The following is a 19,421-nucleotide window of genomic DNA, read 5'->3' on the forward strand; positions in this document are numbered from 1 at the left end:
GGCAGAGGACCTGGGATGGAGCCCCTCCTCTTCCCTGGCAGGCAACAAACACTAGACAAAGCAAGGGAAGCAGCAGGGCCAAGATTTGCCCATTAAAAAAATGTTTATTCCTTAAAAATACAGCATTCGTCTGCAAGGACACAACTATCCAGAACATTCTTTTAAAGGGTTTTCATCTGCTCCTTATGTGGCAAGCACTGGGTGTCAGGAGCAGAGAGAGCAACAGCCCACCTGGGAGCAGCCTGGTCCCAATGGGAAGGTCCCTGTCACCTACCCCTGCACCCAAGCAGGCTGTGGGCAGGGCTCTCACTGCTGTCCCAGTTCCAGGGGTGACCCACTCCGAGCTCTCCCTGAAGATAGAGAGCGTTTGGCACCTGCAGTGGCACCTCACCTGCCTCCCTGCTGGCCAGGGAGCCCATCTGCAGGGTGGATTTCTCCTGGGGGAAACCTCAGTCCCTCTGAAAGGGACCTGGTAGGGAAAGGTGGGAGAGGGGAGGCAGCAGGACCCTGCACTGCTCTGGCCCTGACTCGCTTCCACAGCACCAGCCATTGCTCTGTAGGTCCTGGCTCTGCCCCTTCCTGCTGCCCCCAGGAACAACCCCCTGACAGCCCCAGCCCTCCCAGCCCCACAGGAGGGGGCTCTGGCCTCCCAGGGTGGCCCATCCCCATCCCAGCTCCCACCCTGCAGCTGACAGAGACCGGGACCCAGCAAGTCCTTGTGCTGCGTGAGCTCCCACCCTGGGTTGGATCCAGCCCCCGGGCCCACTCATCCCATTGATGTCATGTCTGCCCCAGCTCCGGTGTGCTCCAGCCATGGTTACCCTCGGGGCTCTGAAGCAGTCCCGATTTCTGGAGCTTCTTCCCTGATTTTCCCAGAGACAGTCTCACTGAGCACACAGCACCCTGTCCTGTCTCCACCTGGCTGACCCCAAGGGACAGGGGGACACAGTGACAGGTTCCTACCTGGCACAATAGATGTGTCTCTCCCAGGACCATCCCAGCTCCCCCAGCACCTCAGGAGAACCGGTACCAGGCTCTGCCAGTGGAAGCAACGACAAGGATGACGGTTCAACTGGGTTAGAGGGTGAAGTTGCAGGAAGAAGTCTGAGGGATCCAGAGAGACTTCAGGGCTAAGGGATCAGGAGCACAGGTATTGCCCTCCTCTATCCTTCCAGTTGCAGGGAATGACGAGGGGAGGAACAGGCAGGGCCAGCAGGTCAATACCTGACTCCAAGCCCAACATCAGCAGCAGATTTTTGGGTTTTTGGTGAGGGGTTGGTTTCAACACCAGGTGTTGGTCTGTGCTGGAGACACCTGAAGTGTCCCTGTGCTCATGTGGGCAGCACCTCAGCCATGGCAGGGGACAGGGGGCGGACAACCCCCGGCAGCAAAGACACGAGAATTGTGGATGGGTCAGAAATCAGGGAAGCGCCCAAGAACAGGCACGTAGGAACTGGGGCTTCTCCCCCAAAAACGTGGTGGGATCAACAGCCCAACTGAAGGGCACCTACACCAATGGCCACCGTGTGGGGAACAGAGGAGGGGCTGGAAGTGTGCAGCTGGAAAACTGTGACACTTGCCATCACAGGAACATGTCAGGATGCCCTGCAGAATGGGAACACTTCAAGGAATGGCTGCAAGCTCTGCAGGTGACAGCAGGCTGAGCGGGCAGGAAAATCCGCAGGGATATCTGGGCAGGCTGTTACACTGCACCTCACCAACGTCTGCAGAGGGCTGGGGAGGAGCCTGGAAAGCACTGGGAGCATGAGGGACAGTGGTGGGAAGGTTCAGGAGCAGAGAAGTCTGTGCTGGTTGTAGCTCGGTCTCCAAAGCAAAGCAGGTGGAGAGGAATCGTGTGGTAAAAATCACCAAAACCCAGGCTGATGTAGCTTCTTTGCTCCACCCACATCCATAGAAAATAAAACACCCTTCCCATGTAAGAAATTTGTTACGGACTGACCCAGAGCACAAGTGGCACTGCCAGAATCCCCCCCTAGCTCCCAGAGGCTCTGCCCCCACCTCAACTTAACTGCTAACAAGGAAAACAGCACGAAAAAGAACCAATTCCTTGGCTCTGAGAGCCCTGAGCCATCTGAATCTTCTATCTAAACATACCTCGGGTTTTAGTCATAGAAATGGCTAAAAAATGCCTTGTTTTTTCCCCTTTTGGTGATCTAGAAACCAGAAAATGCCTCTTTGTTGTTGCTTCAGGACAGTCTATGGCTGGTAGTCTATGACAGTTCCTGCTGGTAGGAAGCTTGAGGGGGAAGAATTTGGGCACACAAACACATACAACATTGGCAGAACAGAGTTGACACGCTGGGCTTCAAAGGGTCAGGCAGGAGCTTTTTTCCCCAAATATATTGAACAGCACTTGCCCATTAACAAATAACTGATCAAAGGAGCTGCAGAACTTGAGAGTTCTTCCAGTGGTGGCTCCAGACTTCGTTTCACTTACACATTGTACCCCGGGGCCATGGAGCGTGCGAGGGAATCATCGGGAACAGGGGGAACAGCATCCCGGGTTTTCTCGGTGTCCACATCCTGCTGTTTTCAGCATTAAGTCAAAAGCTCAAGTCATTTTCAACCCATCAAAGCCACAAAACTTCCACCTCTTCTCCAAGCTGGCCCCAACCCCGCTCAGCTCCTGCCGGAACGTGTTCTGGAGTCGCGTCATGAGAACTTCCACTTCCGCCGTGCAGATCTGTAGGAACACAAGGAAAACATGACTAAAAATGGAGATGGAAGCCCTGTGATGACTGGAGATACTCAAACTCAAATGGTTTAATTGCTGAAGTTCATCTGGGCTTTCCCTGGATTCGTGGGGATAATGCTGGGACACGGTGAGTTGTGCTGCTGTCCCGCTCTGGGGTGAGATGGCTGCAAGGATGAACACTGGAAGTCAGGGTAAAGGGACTGTCTGGATTTTTTCCCCTGTGGATAATGGATTAAAACCTCCCAGGTATTTAAGTCACTGAACAGGGAGTACTTTTACCTTTTTTTAAGTCCCACATGTCTGATGGCGCAGGAGCTGCTCCAAACAGAACCAAGTGGGATTGCATCGGTGCAGAGAAGGAACCTGAGCAGGTGATTTGGGCAGTTTGTCAGCCCAAGGCCTTGCCAAGCCCCATTCAGGGCTATAGACAGCTTCTGAAGGGTTGTTTCATGCCTCCAAACTACCTTTGATCCTAATTTCTGTGCTCTCTGCTGACCTTCTTGGTGAGACTGATGGGCAGGGAACAGGGGGAAAGATATTCCTTGTCCTTTCCTGCTGGCAGCTTCAAGAAACCAGGTTGTACTTTCAGGTACTCCCTCTCCTCCTGCCTCACCTCAGGCTCAAAGATCTGCTAGAAATTAAAAATAACACCCAAACTAATTTGAGCTCCTGCAGGAGTGAAGAGGGAGACAAGAAGAGCTCATGAGGAACCCAAAGGACAAGCAGGAACATCTTCCAAGGGAGCAGGCACAAGAGCCCAGAGTGTCAGGGAGCAAGAGGAGACTGATGCCACAGCAGAGGTTCAAGAGTGGGCTCTGCACAGGCCTTTTCTCCCAAGCTGGTAGCAGAAACTTCCAGTAGCCCTGCTCTGCACTGTGGATTCCAAAGAGGAAGTGCCAGAAGGCAGCTGAATGCTATGATGGCATTTTTATAAGAGCTCCAAACCAAAATAAAGGCAGCTGTTGGCCTCACAGACGAATTCCAAGCTAGAATGAGGAGATAAATTGTTAACTCTGTCTTGGTAGGGCTGGAGTGAGTCACGCCAGGGAGTCTTGTTCTCTTAGAATAGGGTAAATTAAACACTGAGTCAGAAACACAAGCAGCACAGAAGTTCCGATCCCAAGAGATGATTCCCTTGCTGGTGAGCCTCCTGTTCCTGGGAAGACAACTGAAGGACAGCAGAGGAGCGAGATGAAATTCCCTTGAACATCCAAAAGCCTTTGCAGAGTTGCTCCCATTTACTCCAACAAAGGAGTGTGAAGCCAGCAGGACACAGGAATTCTGCAGGACACAGCAGCTCCATATTGTGCCATGGGAAAAGCATGAGCATGGCTGGTTACTGCCCTCAGTCACCCCACAAACAGGGATCAACCCCTGTCTTCCCACAGACCCCCTAAAAAGGATCCCACCAACAGGATCAGAGACAGAACAGCTCAGGGAAGGGTGACAGGATCAAAAAAACCCAAGAACTTCGCTCAGAGACAGACTGACTGCTCAGTTTAGGGAGAACACACACAAACAGGGCCACAGCAGAGGGTGTGAGATGTTTGATGCACAAGGTGGTTGTTTGCTCCTCTCCTTGGAGGTCATAAGGAAAATAAAGGGAAACTGCCCAAAGGCAGCAAACTCAACAGAATAAACAAAAACACGTATGCTGTGGAGATTTTTCCCTGCCCGAGGTAGTGGTGCAGTCCCCATCCCTGGAGGGATTTAAAAGCCATGTGGATGTTGCACTTGGGGACATGGGTTTGTGGAGAACCCCAAAGCTGAGCTGCTTTGGGCAACCTGGTCTAGTAGCAACTGTCCCTGCCCATGGCAGGGGGGTGGAATGACATGGGCTTTAAGATCCCTTCCCACCCAAACCATTGTGTGATTCCAAGAAAGTTCACCCCTTCCAGCAGATTCCTGCAGGGAACAGATTCCTGCAGTCCTCTCTGTCCAGCCCCCACCAGCCCCCACACCCACCTTGCTGTCCAGGCGCTGCAGGTAGGAGCAGATGTACTCAATGCTGGCTCCAAAGGGATGCACATGGAGAAAGGTGGAAATTATTCCTGGGGAAAGGAACACCACAAATGTCATTGTCATGAGACAAGGACCAGCTGGGAACATAGGGTGACACCCTGTGTGTGTCACACAAAGTGACACCCTGAGACCCCGCCAAAGCTCGAGGTTTTCCTTGGTTCCAGGACTCCCACCTCCCCTGGGATAACCAAAGGAACCAAAGGAGGCCAGAGGGAGTGCGAGGCCACCTTGAAGCAAGTCCCCCCAGCTCAGCATCACCACCAAGCCCCTCAGAACTCACCAACTAGGAGAACTTCTCGTTCAGATTTCACAGGACTGTTGCTCAACGTCTTCTCCACTGGACATTCCTTCTCCTGGCTGCAGGCACAAACTCTGGATGTGCTGCTCTCCTGCAAAACAAAACCACAGGGCCCGCTGCAGGCAAGAGCAGCCACCCTGGCACACCAGGCAGAGGCAGGGGCAGGCTCAGAGCCTGCCCTGGGGTTCTCCTGTTTCTGAGTCACTGCACCCATCACTGGTGTATCTATTGGTTATGTTCCAAAACGCTTCCAACAAAGCACAGCCGTGCCCGTGGTCCTGTGTGTGATCTACCAAGTGAGATGAAAAGCCCGTGGAGTTCAGCCAGATGCCACCACACTCAGTGCACCAGCCCTGCTCTGTGACACGATGTCTGCTCTGGAAGGGCCATGTATTAAATAACAAAATACAAACCAGAGCAAGAAGCCTTGCCATGGCTAATTCAGCTGAAGAGCTTTAATTTTCAAATGCCCAAACTGAGGCAAATGTGATGGACCAAGTGCCCAGGGGCCACCCACCCAGGGTTTAGGATCAGACTGTCCCTGACTTGAGTTTGTGGTACTGAATTAAAAGAGAATTTGGCATAATTTATTATCTCTGAAATAAACACAAGTCTGACAGCGATGCAAAGATGGTGGGTGCACCAAAAGCAGGACTTGCTTTTATTCCTGAGTTTTATGCGGAATTCCAGTGGCCTGAGAGCTGTGGACAGCTATAATTGGGAACAGCTTGCAGTCACCAGTGAGATGGGCTGGAGGGGGGCCAGTGACAAACATAGAACTGAATTGTCCCCTGGGTTTGCTCAAATTCATACATCAGCGCAGTTCTCAGCTACACAGGGCTGAGGCTGTGCCCAAATGGCCTGAGCTTCCACATTCCAGAGGAGAAAGCAAAGCTCTGCCCTGTGGAAGCTGATCCAGGGACAAGCTGAGCCTGTTCAGTGCCCAACCACCCTCTGGGGGAAGAACCTCTCCCTTGGACATGAAGCCAATCTGTCTGTACCAGGCTCACCTCACACAAACTAACCCATAAACCACTGCTCATTTTACACTAAGGTGTTGTTACTCCATCAGTGAGAGATTCTGTCTGAAATAAGAGAAAAGAAGCTCTTGGACTCACATTCCCTTGACAATCAGCTGCATCTCCCTCCTTGTCCTCTTCATCTGCCATGCTCTGCTATATATGGGCAAAGAAAGGAAAGATTACTGATGATAATCTATTATTTCTCTTCTGAGGCTCCTGTTCTGATCATTACCGGGATATACAAAGCCATATTTAGTTCCTAGAAAGACGTTCATTGTCTTCCCTAGCTCGTGGCACAAAAAAAATGGGGCTAAAGGTGGAAAATCTGAGATAAAACCCAGCATCTGGCTCCATGGGCCATGGGGGGAAGTGCTGCCTCGTGTTTCCTGTGTAATTGTCTCTGTGCTACAGAGGAGAGGACCAAGTAAGTGTAGATTCATGCAGGGATCCACAATGAAAGCAGAGTGGATCACACCTGAGAAGCAGCACTATGCATTTGGGTTTGGAATAAAGCAAGCATAAAAATATTACACCACTGACAAAAACTTTCAATTCCAAAGTGGTTTAAGGAGGGCAGATCAAAACATGCCCCTAAACCACAAATCTAAAAACCAATGTCTGATAATTGAGACCTTTTTTCTTATCTTGTAAAGCTCAGATTGCAGAAAACCCCATTCCAGCTGTGATAGCAGCTGTGTACAATGAGTTACTATTTATTTATACAGTTGTTCTCACAGGTACATGAAGCCACCAGCAGGTCCATTACTGACAGACATCCTCCAATTTAACAGCTCATTTTTCCTCACTTTCCAAGGACAACTGCTCCTACCAGGGCTGGACATCCTCTACAAGATTACAGAAGGACAGAGGTCCTTCACCATGCTCCTGATGGACCATGGAATCCAAGGACTGCACAAAGAAGCCCTGGATGACACATACCTGCTCCTTCAGGTTTTCTAGTAATGTTTCCACTTTTAATTTGTCTTCTTTCACTTTTTCTAACTCTGCTTCTCTCTTTTTGTATTCCTCCTGGACTTTCAAAAGATGCTGGAAGAGAAAAGATAAACTCAGTTCTTAACCTGCCTTCCACCTCCTATTATTTAAAGACTATAAAACAAAGAAGGGCTTTTCCATGAAGACCAGACAGGTCATATACAGAACTACTACAAGGTAAAGCATAAACCAAGAAGAATCTACAATGTATCTTAGAAATGCCTTTGCCTATTAGCAATCTGTGTAAATATGGGACAGTAATTCCATCACCAATGGATGGATTTCCCACTTTCTTACTCAGTTATAGGGGCACACAGGCTTGGTACTTTGGAAGTCACAGTAGGGTCAAGCAAAGACCACACAAGGAACCCATGAACTATGAATCACTTTCATGGGATTCATCAGCTCATACAGCCACCAGTCGAACTATTTGGTCATTTGGGGTTTTTCTGACAACGCTGGTAACGACAAAGTCGCTCCCATTTGCCGGTTTGGATCCCACCGAAGCCGGAGTGTTTTTACGTGTGTTTTTGCCCCCCCCAATCCCAGCCCCTTTTGCCTCTGCTACAGAAAATTCCGGTCCCACCTTCTGCATGCCCTGCAGGGCCTGCTGGAGGAGCTTCATCTGCTGCTCCTTGGTGGTGTCCTCATCCCGGGAGGCTTTGCCCTGCTCCTGCTTGAGCAGCTCCACCTCGTTGCGATAGGCGTCCAGCTGCCAGCGCAGGCTGTCGTTCTCCTCCTTCAGCGCTTCCACCTGCGACACCAGCGCTGGGAACGCAACAAAAGTCAAACAACCCGGGGCAAGAAGCTCCTGGGTGCTTCTTCCCCTCACACACCGCATACAGGGGCTCAGCAGCTCCCGGTGAAAAGTGCTGAGCACCCAAAGAAATGCCTCCCAAGCACTGTTTGGGATGTCACAGGGCTGGAGCCCCTCTGCTCTGGAGCCAGGCTGGGAGAGCTGGGGGGGTTCAGCCTGGAGAAAAGAAGGCTCCAGGGAGACCTTAGAGCCCCTTCCAGTGCCTAAAGGGGCTCCAAGAGAGCTGAAAAGGAACTTTGGACAAAGGCCTGGAGTGACAAGACAAAGAGGAATGGCTTCAAACTGACAGAGGGCAAGGTTAGATGGGATATTGGGAAGAAATTCTTCCTGTGAGAGTAGTGAAGCTCTGGCACAGGTTGCCCAGAGAAGCTGTGGCTGCCCCATTCGTGGAAGTGTCCAAGGCCAGGCTGGACAGGGCTTGAACAACCTGGGCTAGTGGAAGGTGTCCCTGCCCATGGCAGGGGGTGGAACTGGATGATCTTTAAGGCCCCTTCCAACCCAAACCACCCTAGGATTCTATGATGTCCAGGAGAAGGCAGGTTGTGGGTTTGTAGTGTAACACTGCTGCTGAGCTGCTGTCTCTGGATTAGCTTCCATAGGGCAGGGCTTTGCTTTTGCCTCTGGAGAAAGCTTCCAGCTCCTCCACATCCTACTCCATTAATCCCAGTACACTTCACTAGGGACAGCAGCTCAGACACTGCTTTAGGTTCCCCTGACCATGGCAGGGAGCAGTGAAACACTGGCTGCAGACCCAGGCACTGAGAGGAAACAACTCCAGGGAACTGCACTGATTCTGTTCTGACCATGACCATTTTGGGGTGCAAAACACTCAGAATGGGCCTCCTGAAAGAAACCGCTGAAGACAAGCGCTTTATGAGCTGCAAAAATTGATTTTACCTGATTCTTCCGTTTCTTTCATTTCTGATGGATCTTCTATTTCTTCATCAGACATTTCCATCTCTTCCTCTCTCCGGATACCCATCAGCTCATCGTTATGGATGTTACGGATTTCCTGGGGTTCAGAAAGTAGAGGGAATTTCAATACAGATTAGAAGGAACAGGTTGGTCGGATGAAATGTTGCTGAAATATAAGTCTGCAAAACACAACTCCATGACACAAGAAAGGGGAAATGATTTAAAAATTGACACAGATGATTTAAATCAAGGGCAATATCCAGCACGAGTCAATCTGCCAGTGCTACTGCAGTTATTGACTCTTCCATCTTCCTTCTGCTCTTGTGATGAGACAAGTCAGACTTGCTGTGCAAACCACAGGGAATTCTGCTCAACCTTAAATACTCTGGAGCCAGGAAGTCCCAGCCTGAGCTGGGACAGACCAAACCAAGACTGCTACAGCTGCACACCTGCATGTACAGCAAAGGAGGTTTGCCTACAGGTCCATCTCTTAGCACTACAAATACCTGCAGCCCCCTGAGCCCACCTGTGCAGCACCAGAGTGGGGTGTCCCTTGAGCAGAGACCTCCTCAAGGTGACCCCAAAAGGTTGAGATACCCTTTACCCAGCATGTGATATGTACAATGAGATAAGAGACATTTTCAATTGCAGATGCTAGCAATGTTTTTATACATGTATAAATATATATATATATATATCTGTCAAAATCTGTACCAAGAAGCTGCATCTTGTGGCTCCACCTTCATTTAAGAGCAGACCCTAAGCCGGGGGAGAGCAGCAAGCTGAGCCCAGGAGCAAGTGCTCTTGGAAGAGGCTTCACCGGTGGTCTCACAGCCTCTTCCCATAGGGAGAACTTACCTTGGAACAAAAGACAGCTCCAACTGGAGAGAGAGCTCCCACCCCAGCCATAGCGAGCAATCAGAAAGTAGGGAAGAACGGGAGCACTGGGGCTTGGGGTGGAGGAACAGTCTGAGTCACACTGCACCTGGCTTCTCAGGTGGAGAGGAAACCTTGGCTCCTCCTTTAGCTACTACAGAGGTTTGACTCAGTGGGAATTTCAAAGTCCCAGAAGTGCACACTCATGGGGAGATCACAGCTGGAAACTTCCCAGGACAACACAGCCATTTAGAGTGTTCCACCATGGTGGAGGAGGGACCATCCTCTTGTTACCAGAAGGGCCCTGGCTGGGTATGATCCAGCACCACAGATTCTTCCCAGGCAGCAGCTGTATGGGAAGGTGGGCTGGACACCCCCAATCCATGGGGATCCCAGGCCTGGACATGCCCAGCCTGTGGTGATCATGGACCACCAGACTCTCAGCTTTGCCCGATTTCACTTTTGATGTCAAATAATCTTAGAGGTGAAAGACAACCCCTGGCTTTGCTGGGATAGATGTGCCTATTCCAAGTTTGTAATAAGGAACTCTATATCCAAGAAAAACCCAGAACTGAAGGATGATTTATACTAGAGGTAAGGAATGACAATCAAAGGGACCAGGACAGTGTGGAGGAGTGGGATCAAATCTCATGAAACTGAACAAGGCCAAGTGCAAGGTCCTGCACCTGGGTCACAGACCCCAGGACAAACCAGACCATCACTTTCCCAATGGACCCCCTTTCTTTACCTTAGCTTCCTTTTTTCTGACATTCTGCCTGACTCCCTTAACTGAAAACATCCTCCCTCAAGCTTTCCAGGCTGTCCAGCTGCAATTATTTCCATCTCTCAAGGTTGAAATATCACATAAAAATGTGATAAAACAGATTCTGATGACATTTAGGGTTTGTTGTTGTTTTGTTTTTTTTGGTTTTTTTTTACCATCCCTCTAGAAATCCCTCTTCCTTTAATACTAAAACCAGCAGAACAAAAATCAATATTTATCGTTATTACTATTATTACTGCTATCATTGTGCACAGCTTCAATCAGCAGACAGGTCTCCACGTGTCGCTACAAGTAACATGAATACCAAGAGGAAATTTATTACCTGTAACACGAGAGCCGAGTGAGCAATTCCCACCTCACACTGTGAACGAAGGTGTTGTTATCCACGCGAGCATCGTGCACACTTAACATCAACACCCTGACAAGCAAGAGACCGTGCTGGAGGATTCTAACACAAGAAAAGATTACCAACCTCTGCTTGTTTGCACCACACGCTGATGTTCTTACGCTGAGCTTTCGTGAAATGGTCCCAAGCCTTTTGTTTGGAGGCAGAATGGTACACGGCCACTATCTGCTCGACTGGAGTGTCAAATCAGCAGCAAATCGGGCCCGAATAGCATCCAGAGAGGGCGAACAAGAGGAGTAAAGGAGTAAAAAAGTGGAATCAGGCAGGTGGTTTGGCTACCCTTTTCTTATAACACTGTACTGTGCTGATGCTATGCTCAGGGAAGAGGCTCAGTGCCTGGAAAGAGAAGTGTGGGCTTCACCAGGCCTCTGCCAAACACTCCCAGGTAACGACCAAATGGAAACGGGCTCTGCTCTCAGCTGGGAAATAGGCAGGACATGTGGAAAAAAAAGGCAGTATGTGTGTGCTGAAAAATATCCAAATTTGTTGTGCAGGGCTGGCTGGGAGTGTAAGGAGTCCAGGGGGGCAGGACTCGCCCTCCACAATGGGATGATGAGGTACAACCGTGAGTTCTGGCCCTTGGGACATCCCAAAGGACAGTGCCACAGCCTGTGTGACCTACAGGAAAAGGATCCTGGCACTTTCCACCAGCTTTTCTTGGTCCTGAAATTTATTCCTTCTGTTTCTCCAGAAAATTCCCAAAGCATTTTGGATATACAAAGTGCTTCTCCTTGGCTGAGCGCTCACCCACATCTACCTGATTGGGTTTTTATGCTTGTGATGCAGTAGTTTTTATTTCGTAACAATTACAGCATCTCCCTGCTTCTCAGAGTAACCTAAGAGTGGCTGAGATCTCAGCTGTGTTTTAGGGAGTGGAGTTACACACTAGTCTCTATTATTACTTACTCTGCAGTGCTCAATGTATGTCCCTCTGGACCGTGTGCCCATATTTTTTACCAGTAACAGAATTTAAAGAAAAAAAGAATTAAAAAAAAAAATAATCAAGTAGCAGCTGAAATTATTAGATATAAAAATCAAAAGTTAAGAATGTTCACAACCCGGGCAAAAGGATCAAAGAAAATTAGTACAATTGTGGAGAAGGTATTCATAAAGTAAAAATACTCAGATTTACTTTAACAGAGATGTGTAAGAGGCAATGAACGGTCTGAGGAACTGTTACAAAACACATTCTGGAATTAATACAGTCCATGCCTCTTCCTTATTTCCTCATTTAATAAAGCACTGGGATTTGAAAGACCCAGGTTCTGCAACAGGCTGTTGGAAACACTCTGCTGTGTCCTACCTTTGGTGAATAAATCCTGCACACTTCGCTGAGGCACCAGATTCCCAGGAACTTACCTTGTCTGTGCACAGGAGGAGTTGAAAAGATGACAGAACTACTAACAGATGATAATTAAAAGAGGAAACAAATTCAGCATTCATTCTCTCCTCCCCCCCAGATGTGGACTCTTACCCCAGCAAAAAGTACCACGAGGAATTTTTGCCAAGTGAATGACACCTGATTCTAAATGAGCTGTAGCTGCATGGAAGCCATTGCTACTTCTTTTCCTGGAGCCCTTTTAGTGTGGCCTCTCCAGACTAGAAATTGAGAGTTTTCCCTACACCAGACAACCAACATCCAGTGTGGAAACACTACTCACACTGCACCAGGATCCCTGAGAGAGCCAGTTTGAACTTCTCTTTAGCTTCTTCCATCTCCTTCTCGTGAGCCGCTTTCTCGTTGACGAGCCGGCGGATGTGGCTGTTGGCCGACTGGATCATGGAGTAGAAGTTGTTGGCAGTTCTTCTGTTCACTTCCCCACGCTCTATCCAGGTCAGCAAGGTCTGGATGGCTTCTGAGAACTTTGTGTCATCTGTAGCAAGAAAGGACGGCTTTACACCACAGGTATGGGGTTGCCTGGGCAGCTTTCAGGTCCTTTCCCTGGCGCTGAACTGCTCTTTCAATGGTCAGCTTCCTTCAGGTGGCTCATCACAACTCCTGGAAGCATGGAATGATCTGAACCCACAGCTGTACAAAGGCAGGCAAAGTCTAAAACCAAACTGATGGAGCAAATCATCTGCTGAGGTGCAACAAGAGGAGGACCAACTGCTAGAAACCTACTGCAAAACTTCATGTCTACTCGGATGTACCCTTTTGTGAAAGGAAATACCCTCCAGCTCCAAAATTATCAGGTCAAACATGGGTCTCAGGCTTCAAACTAGGTATTAGGACTTATACTAGTCCTTTTAACCTTAACCAAAATTTACTGGAAGAAACTTGTACTGAACAGTTTTGATCTGCGCAAGTTTGTTGCACTCCAAAGGTTTGTTCAGTCTTGGGAAAATAAGATTTAGGGGAAACCGTGTCACCATGTTCCAGGATATAAAGGGTGGCTACAAAAAATATGGAAACCCTTTTTTTTACAAGGAGTCACATGGAAAAGATGAGGGGGAATGGGTACTCCTGGGGAGATTCCCATTGGGCACAAGAGGTCAATTTTTCACAATGGGAACAATCAGCCATGGGAAGTGCTGGATTCCCCAATATCTCTCTACAGCTCCCTGGCAGGAGGTTGTAGCAAGGTGGGGGGGGGTCAGTCTCTTCTCCCAGGCAACCAGCAGTAGGACAGGAAGGCACAAGTCTTAAGCTGCACCAGGGGAGGTTTAGGTTGGCCATTAGGAAGAAGTGATTGGGGCACTGGAATGGGCTGCCCAGGGAGGTGGTAGAGTTACCATCCCTGGAGGTACTTAAGAAGAGACTGGATGAGGCACTCAGTGCCATGGTCTAATTGACGAGGTGGTGTTGGGTCATTGGTGGGACTCGATCTCAGAGGTCTTTCCCAACCTAGCTGATTCTGTGATATCACATGCTTTCAAGATTGGGCTGGGCAGGACATTGGGCCATTTGGCCTAGACCATGCTTTTGCCAAGAAAGGTTGGGCCAGGTGAGCCTTGAAGTCCCTTCCAACCCGGGATTCTATGAATATAAATTCAGGTACAGGTTTGTTTTGACAAAAAGAAACAATTCTGAGAGGGAGACGGCCCGGAGAGCTGCCAGGGGCAACCTCAGCTCAGCAAGACAACCCCAGGAGAACACAAGAGTGCTGTCCAGCACTGGACAGAAGGGTGGCCACGGCCCCCAGAGAGTCACTCACCTTTCAGCTTCTCGGCCACCACGCTGCACTCGTGGTCGGAGTAGTGGACGACGGGCGGCGGCGAGGGCGGGCGGAAGCGCTCCTCTGCCAGCCGCCGCCGGTGCCGCTCCTCCCGCGCCAGCATCCGCTGCTTGCACTCCCACTCGTACAGGTCATCCCTGGCCTGGGCAAAATCCACGTGCAGGCGCCCCGTGTCCTTCTTGTCCGTGCTGGAGCCCAGCCGGATGCGGTAGCCTGGTGGGCATGACAAGTGGTCAGGCTTACGTGGGGCTCCCCAGGTAAAAGGAGCCCGGGGAGGTGGTTCAGCTTTGATGGCTCAAAGGGACAAAATCCCCACAGAAGTCAAGCATACCAGTCAATTCATAAGCAATTGGGAGCAACAGGGACCCTTCAGCACCATCTAAAGAATCAGCTGGATGTTTATCCAGGTGAGACGGGCATGGACTCTACCTCAGCCCAATATTTTGTGGAGGTTTCCAGATGACAAAGCATTGCTGTCTGTGGAGGTAGGGACTATTTCAGAAGGATTTGTGACAGAGAGCTAGAACTCGATTTTGCTTAGGAAGACTGTAAAATGCCTTCTCAAATGGGTTAGATGTTTTTTGTTCTCCCTTCCGCATTTCAGAGAAAGTTGCAGGGAGAAGCTGTGAGCAAGCTACCTCTCTCCCTGGTATGCAGAGAGATAACATCTTTGCAGACGTGTACTAGGCCTCCTCAGGCCAGAGAGAGTGGGTGAGGAGAGAGAGAAGACACAAAAAGCCTTGGAGAAGACGGGGCACTGCCTTTTTTCCCTGGGGCCCAGTGTGTGCAGCATAGTTAAGAAGTGGTCCTTGCATCTTAAATAAACCTTTTTTTTAATCCTTCCACTGCCTTGGCGTTCTTGGGAAATCCATATGTTTTACCTTACACTCTCTCTCTCTTTCCTCTCAGGAGCTCCTGTCATGTATTTAAGCAGAAATGCAATGGCAGCAGAAGGGCAAACTGACACAGCATCAGATAAATCTGCCCCAAATCCTACTGTTCTGCCTATAAATGACAAGATCACATCTCTGTCCCAGAATTTTAAGCTGCCATCTGAGACAAACACACCCACCAGACAGGTAAAGTGCCTTGTCCACCATGAACTCCTCAGCAAAGCGGATGTGGCAGAAGTTCTTCTTGCTCTTGCGGATAGCGATGACCTCCCCACACTGCTCAAACACCTCCATGATGATCTGCTCCGTCCCGTTTTCCGGCAGCCCTCCAACAAACACCGTCTTGCACCCCGGGGGCCTCTCCCTTGTGGCTGGAGGGGGAAGATCTGAAGAGAGAAATCAGAGCAGGTCAGTTTTTGGGTCGTCAGCAGGTGTGCCTTCCATCTGTGTATCCGGGTTTAATTAGATGTTGATACTTTTGGTCTGTGTTTGGCCCAGCCACCTGTGAGAGTCTCTCCTTTTCCTGCCAAGTTATGAGAAAACAAGCACTGACAAACGGGAACTTCGTCCTTGAAGGAAGCGTTTTGTACAAACTACAATTAATTGGGGTCTTACTATTGGCTGATGGCCTTCCAAGGGCATTTGAAGGAGAAAGTGAAGAGGAGGGTGATGAAGGACACCCCCAGACTCATTTAGAAAAGACCCCCTGAGGTGCAGGGCTCGAGCGCGGGGCAGTTCCAAAGTCCCCCCGCATGTGCAGATGGGGCACCACTCACACAATGGGGGGGAGGGACTGAAGGCCTCTAGCTGGGTGGTGCTGGCCACACCTGCCCAGGTAGACATCACCAGGAAGTTGGATAGAAAGCAGATGGCTGGTGCTCAGAGTTAGACTCAAGCCTCACATGGAGGACAATGTTGCCTTTTGTGGGGACGCCTCCTAAGTAACACCTGCGTGAGTGGGGGTTTTATTGAGGGCTTATTTCCCTCTCTCCTCTTTCTTGTCTCTCAGTTTCTCATTTTGTTGGCCACTTCTTTGTAATAAATATTGTTTTTGTTGATCTTTCAACGGTGTATGGTTTCAGTTTCAGCATCCTTCCCCGCTACAATCTGTCCACCTCTCCTGAGAGACAACCACACCTTGCTGGCGTCCTTCAAGGACATGTTTACCTGCCTGTTTCCAAACAAAAGATCTCAGGAGCCTGGAGCCCTTCAAGTGCAAGCACAGGCTCACTGAGCTGCTGTCACAGAACACAAGCAGCATCAGGGGCTCAAAACTTCATGGTAGGAGGTGCTATAAAATCACAGTTTAAAAAATTGTTCTAGTGTAAATAATACATGGCAAATGTATACAGAGGATTCTCTGTGCTGCAACTGCGCACACTCCAGACTTTCCTGCCTGAGCTACACCCTCCCACACAGATCCACACTATCAATGACAGACATGTCCCTGTATCATGTCTGTTTTGGTTTTCACCCCTCTGGTTCTTATCACAGAAGCGAGGAGAAAGGGTCATCAGCCAGTGTGAAGGGGATCCCTGTTTCCTGCTACAGCCTGGTGAGCCTTGTGTTTCTTCAGTTTTCTCTCTTATTTCCAACTGCCCTTGCTCTCCTTCCACTGCATTCTGCAAACCCCTGAGCACTCCCACGGCTCAGCATGGACCATGCCCCTCACCTCCAAGCCTTAGATAAAGGCTTCAAATATCCAGGGGCTGGAATGTTTTCTTCCCCATCTTTATCAACCTAACAACTGAAGAGGCTATTTCTGGAAATGGCAAACACTCAGTGACAGGAACAGGCTTTTCCTGTTGCCCCTGTCACCTTCCTGCCAGCAATGAGTCACAGTGACTCAGTCCAGACCTGCTGTGCCCAGGTACAGGAATGGTCCTTCTCTCACACACCCCCAGGTTTTACAGAAATATAAACACACAGATATTGCTACAGAGATAGGACAAAGCACAGTTACGTGGGTTAGGAGGGAAGAGAGTGCAGCTCTTGCAGTGAATGATCTCCTTCACAGCAGGCATGTCTGGAGGGATGGGAGGTGGGACGATCCCCAAGCCCGGCATCATGGGGTTGATCGGAGGGATTCCAGTCATCATCCCAAGAGCAGGATCAAAGTCTAAAAGGGGGAAAGAATAAGGGAGTCAGGGGGGTTTGGAGTCACAGAGTGACTGTGAACTTGGACAGCAAACGAGGTACACTCCCACAGGTGCCAGTGCAAATCAGCTGAATAAACACCAGAGAGGGAACATAGCAACATCAAACTTCAGGTTTGTGCCCTTAAAACAACTTTTTAAAACTATTTCATTGCTGATTGCCTCAGTCAAATAACTTTTCTGTTAAAATAAACTACTTCCTTCTCCCCTCTGTAGACACCAGCTCCTATCTAGTGTCAAGCACTTCCCAGTGAGGTTTGTCCACAGAAAGACACCTGTGACACATGGGCTTGGAGCAACCTGGAGCCACCTTCCAAGCAATGGAAGGTGTCCCTGCCCATGGCAGGGGGTAGGCCAAGATGAGCTTTAAAGTCCTTCCCAACCCAAACCATTCCATGATTCTATTATTCCAAGAGCACAGACTGCAGGCAAAACTTAGGGCTGTTAAAACAACCTGCTCTGTGACAAAAGAGCAGAAATGGGATTGCAGAGTGCTGCCAACACAGACATTCCCTCCCCAGGTGAGCAGGTAAGTGTTCAGGCAGGAGAGAGCATCCTCCTTAGTGCAGCAAAGCATTGGAACGGTCAGGTCAGCTCAGGACTTTGATGTCCAAAATCCTGCACTGCTGGGAAACCAGGCACAGCCCAGCTCTGTTCTCACAGGAGCTCTTTCACCCTGGACAGGATGACTGACCCATGCACAGGTATTCCAGACAAGGTGGTCATTCCTGGAACAGAATCCTTCATTAATTTCTGCCATATCCAATTTGCTGCCCTGTTGTTTTTCTCTTCATCTCCCTCCCACCCTTAAGCCATTCCAGTTCAGCTTAGAGTAACGTGTTTCCTGGATATCACTGGTTTCCTGAGCTCTGCGTGGCATCCTCTTCCTCCTCATCCACTGCAGAATATCTAGAGGCACCTCAGAATAACTATTTGCATTTAAAAACATGTATCCTCTCAAAACAGGTCTCTAAATAAATCACTTGCAGATTTAATGTATTTCAAGCACAGCTTGTCCACGTGGTTGTGTGCGTGGTGGGTGTTTATCCAACTGCACCGAAACAGGTTATTTCCAAAGACCTGCCCAAAAGGAAAGGTGGGCATGGCCTGGCTCAGCTCACCAGGCAGGAGGGGCTGTCCTGTCATGCCCATGGGAGCCATCCCCAGGTTGTTCATGGCGGTGGCCCAGGCGGTCGGGTCAGACATTGGCAATCCCATCGGAATGGAGTCCAGGCTCAGATTTCTGCCACCATCTGCTGAGAGGAAAATAAAAGTGATTAAGAGCTTAGAGCAGCTCCCAGCTCTGCTGCAGGGCACAGGCTGCCCAGCGAGGCTCTGCAGTGTCAGCACCCAAAACCACAGCTGAGCCCAACGCTCGGGGAAGAACCAGATGGGAAAAAAACAACCGGTGCTGTCCCCCTGGAGCAGCCAACATTTACAGCAGCCAGGTCTAGAAAAACACCTCAGAGCACCTCAGTTATGGTTTATCCACTGCATTTAACAGCTCTAAGGGGCCTTGATGAAACAGTGATGGAAAGAGAACGGGACACTGATTCCTCCCAAGAGATTTATGAACAAAGGACACACATCCAGCAGGTATAAACTGTGAAACTGCACTCAACTGAACAGAGCTGGCCAGGCTGTCCCAGCAGAATCCTCTCACTGCCACTGGAAGTCACTTCTCTTCCACGCTCAAAGGGGAAAGGAAGCAAAGAACAACGTGTTGTTGTCAGCAGCAGGACCAGCAGAGCAGAACTACCAGGTAATCCAGGTGGAGCCACTGACACTACACAAACATAGGGCCTGACTAAGCATTCAAATTCTCTTCAGTGATTTGGCTGGGTCAGACACACCTTTCCCTGGCTCCCACCTGACAGACACTTGTTCTTTTTGTCTGTGCAGGTTTTAGTGAGAGGGGCCCAAATGCAGAAATGCCTGAGTTTGTTCAAACATAGATGGGAAGGGGAAGGATGGGGAGGGAGAAGGAGACACGAGAAGGACAAGAGGTTCAGCTCCATGCTCCCAGTGGAGCTCTCCTGTGCTCTCTCAGCACCTCAAAACCATCCTTAAACTGCTGTAAACTGTAAAGACACAGCTTTTCCTTCAAATTTCCTTCAAATGATTTTTCTCTCCAGGGAAACAGAGTTGGACCTGTTCTCTACCCAATTACATTTCACCCTGTTTCTGCACATCACCTTCCTTCTGCCTCAGGTCCAGCCTCACCCCTCTGCACCTGGCACCTCCCTATGGAAAAGTTACTAAGGGAGGGATTACAGAGGGAGTACAGAGACTGTCCTGTACACACACAGTCTCTCAACTCCATGGCACGAGCAGGTGCCACATTCCC

At 49.6% G+C, this 19,421-nt stretch overlaps 1 protein-coding gene across 4 annotated transcripts in view; it reads right to left on the bottom strand.

The window, feature by feature from the left end:
• Nucleotides 1–84: 84 nt before the first annotated feature.
• The window catches only part of ENOX2 (ecto-NOX disulfide-thiol exchanger 2), a 31,144-nt gene continuing 11,807 nt past the window's right edge, over nt 85–19,421 (bottom strand). For 2 of the 4 annotated variants that reach the window (XM_064670321.1, XM_064670320.1), the window contains exons 3-15: nt 18,196–18,327; nt 16,882–17,037; nt 15,098–15,304; nt 14,005–14,238; nt 12,511–12,723; nt 10,916–11,022; nt 8,766–8,880; nt 7,638–7,819; nt 6,998–7,105; nt 6,155–6,211; nt 5,019–5,127; nt 4,682–4,767; nt 85–2,704 (exon numbers count right to left, since the gene is read on the bottom strand). In XM_064670321.1, the coding sequence (XP_064526391.1) occupies nt 2,573–2,704; nt 4,682–4,767; nt 5,019–5,127; nt 6,155–6,211; nt 6,998–7,105; nt 7,638–7,819; nt 8,766–8,880; nt 10,916–11,022; nt 12,511–12,723; nt 14,005–14,238; nt 15,098–15,304; nt 16,882–17,037; nt 18,196–18,292 (1,803 nt within the window). In that variant the 5' untranslated portion in view covers nt 18,293–18,327 and the 3' untranslated portion in view covers nt 85–2,572. Of the gene's footprint in view, nt 2,705–4,681; nt 4,768–5,018; nt 5,128–6,154; nt 6,212–6,997; nt 7,106–7,637; nt 7,820–8,765; nt 8,881–10,915; nt 11,023–12,510; nt 12,724–14,004; nt 14,239–15,097; nt 15,305–16,881; nt 17,038–18,195; nt 18,331–19,421 lie in introns of all 4 variants that reach the window. The other 2 variants (XM_064670322.1, XM_064670319.1) reach the window with 1 other exon arrangement.

The sequence above is a fragment of the Pseudopipra pipra genome, chromosome 13 (genome assembly GCF_036250125.1).
Source record: "Pseudopipra pipra isolate bDixPip1 chromosome 13, bDixPip1.hap1, whole genome shotgun sequence".
NCBI lineage: Eukaryota > Metazoa > Chordata > Aves > Passeriformes > Pipridae > Pseudopipra > Pseudopipra pipra.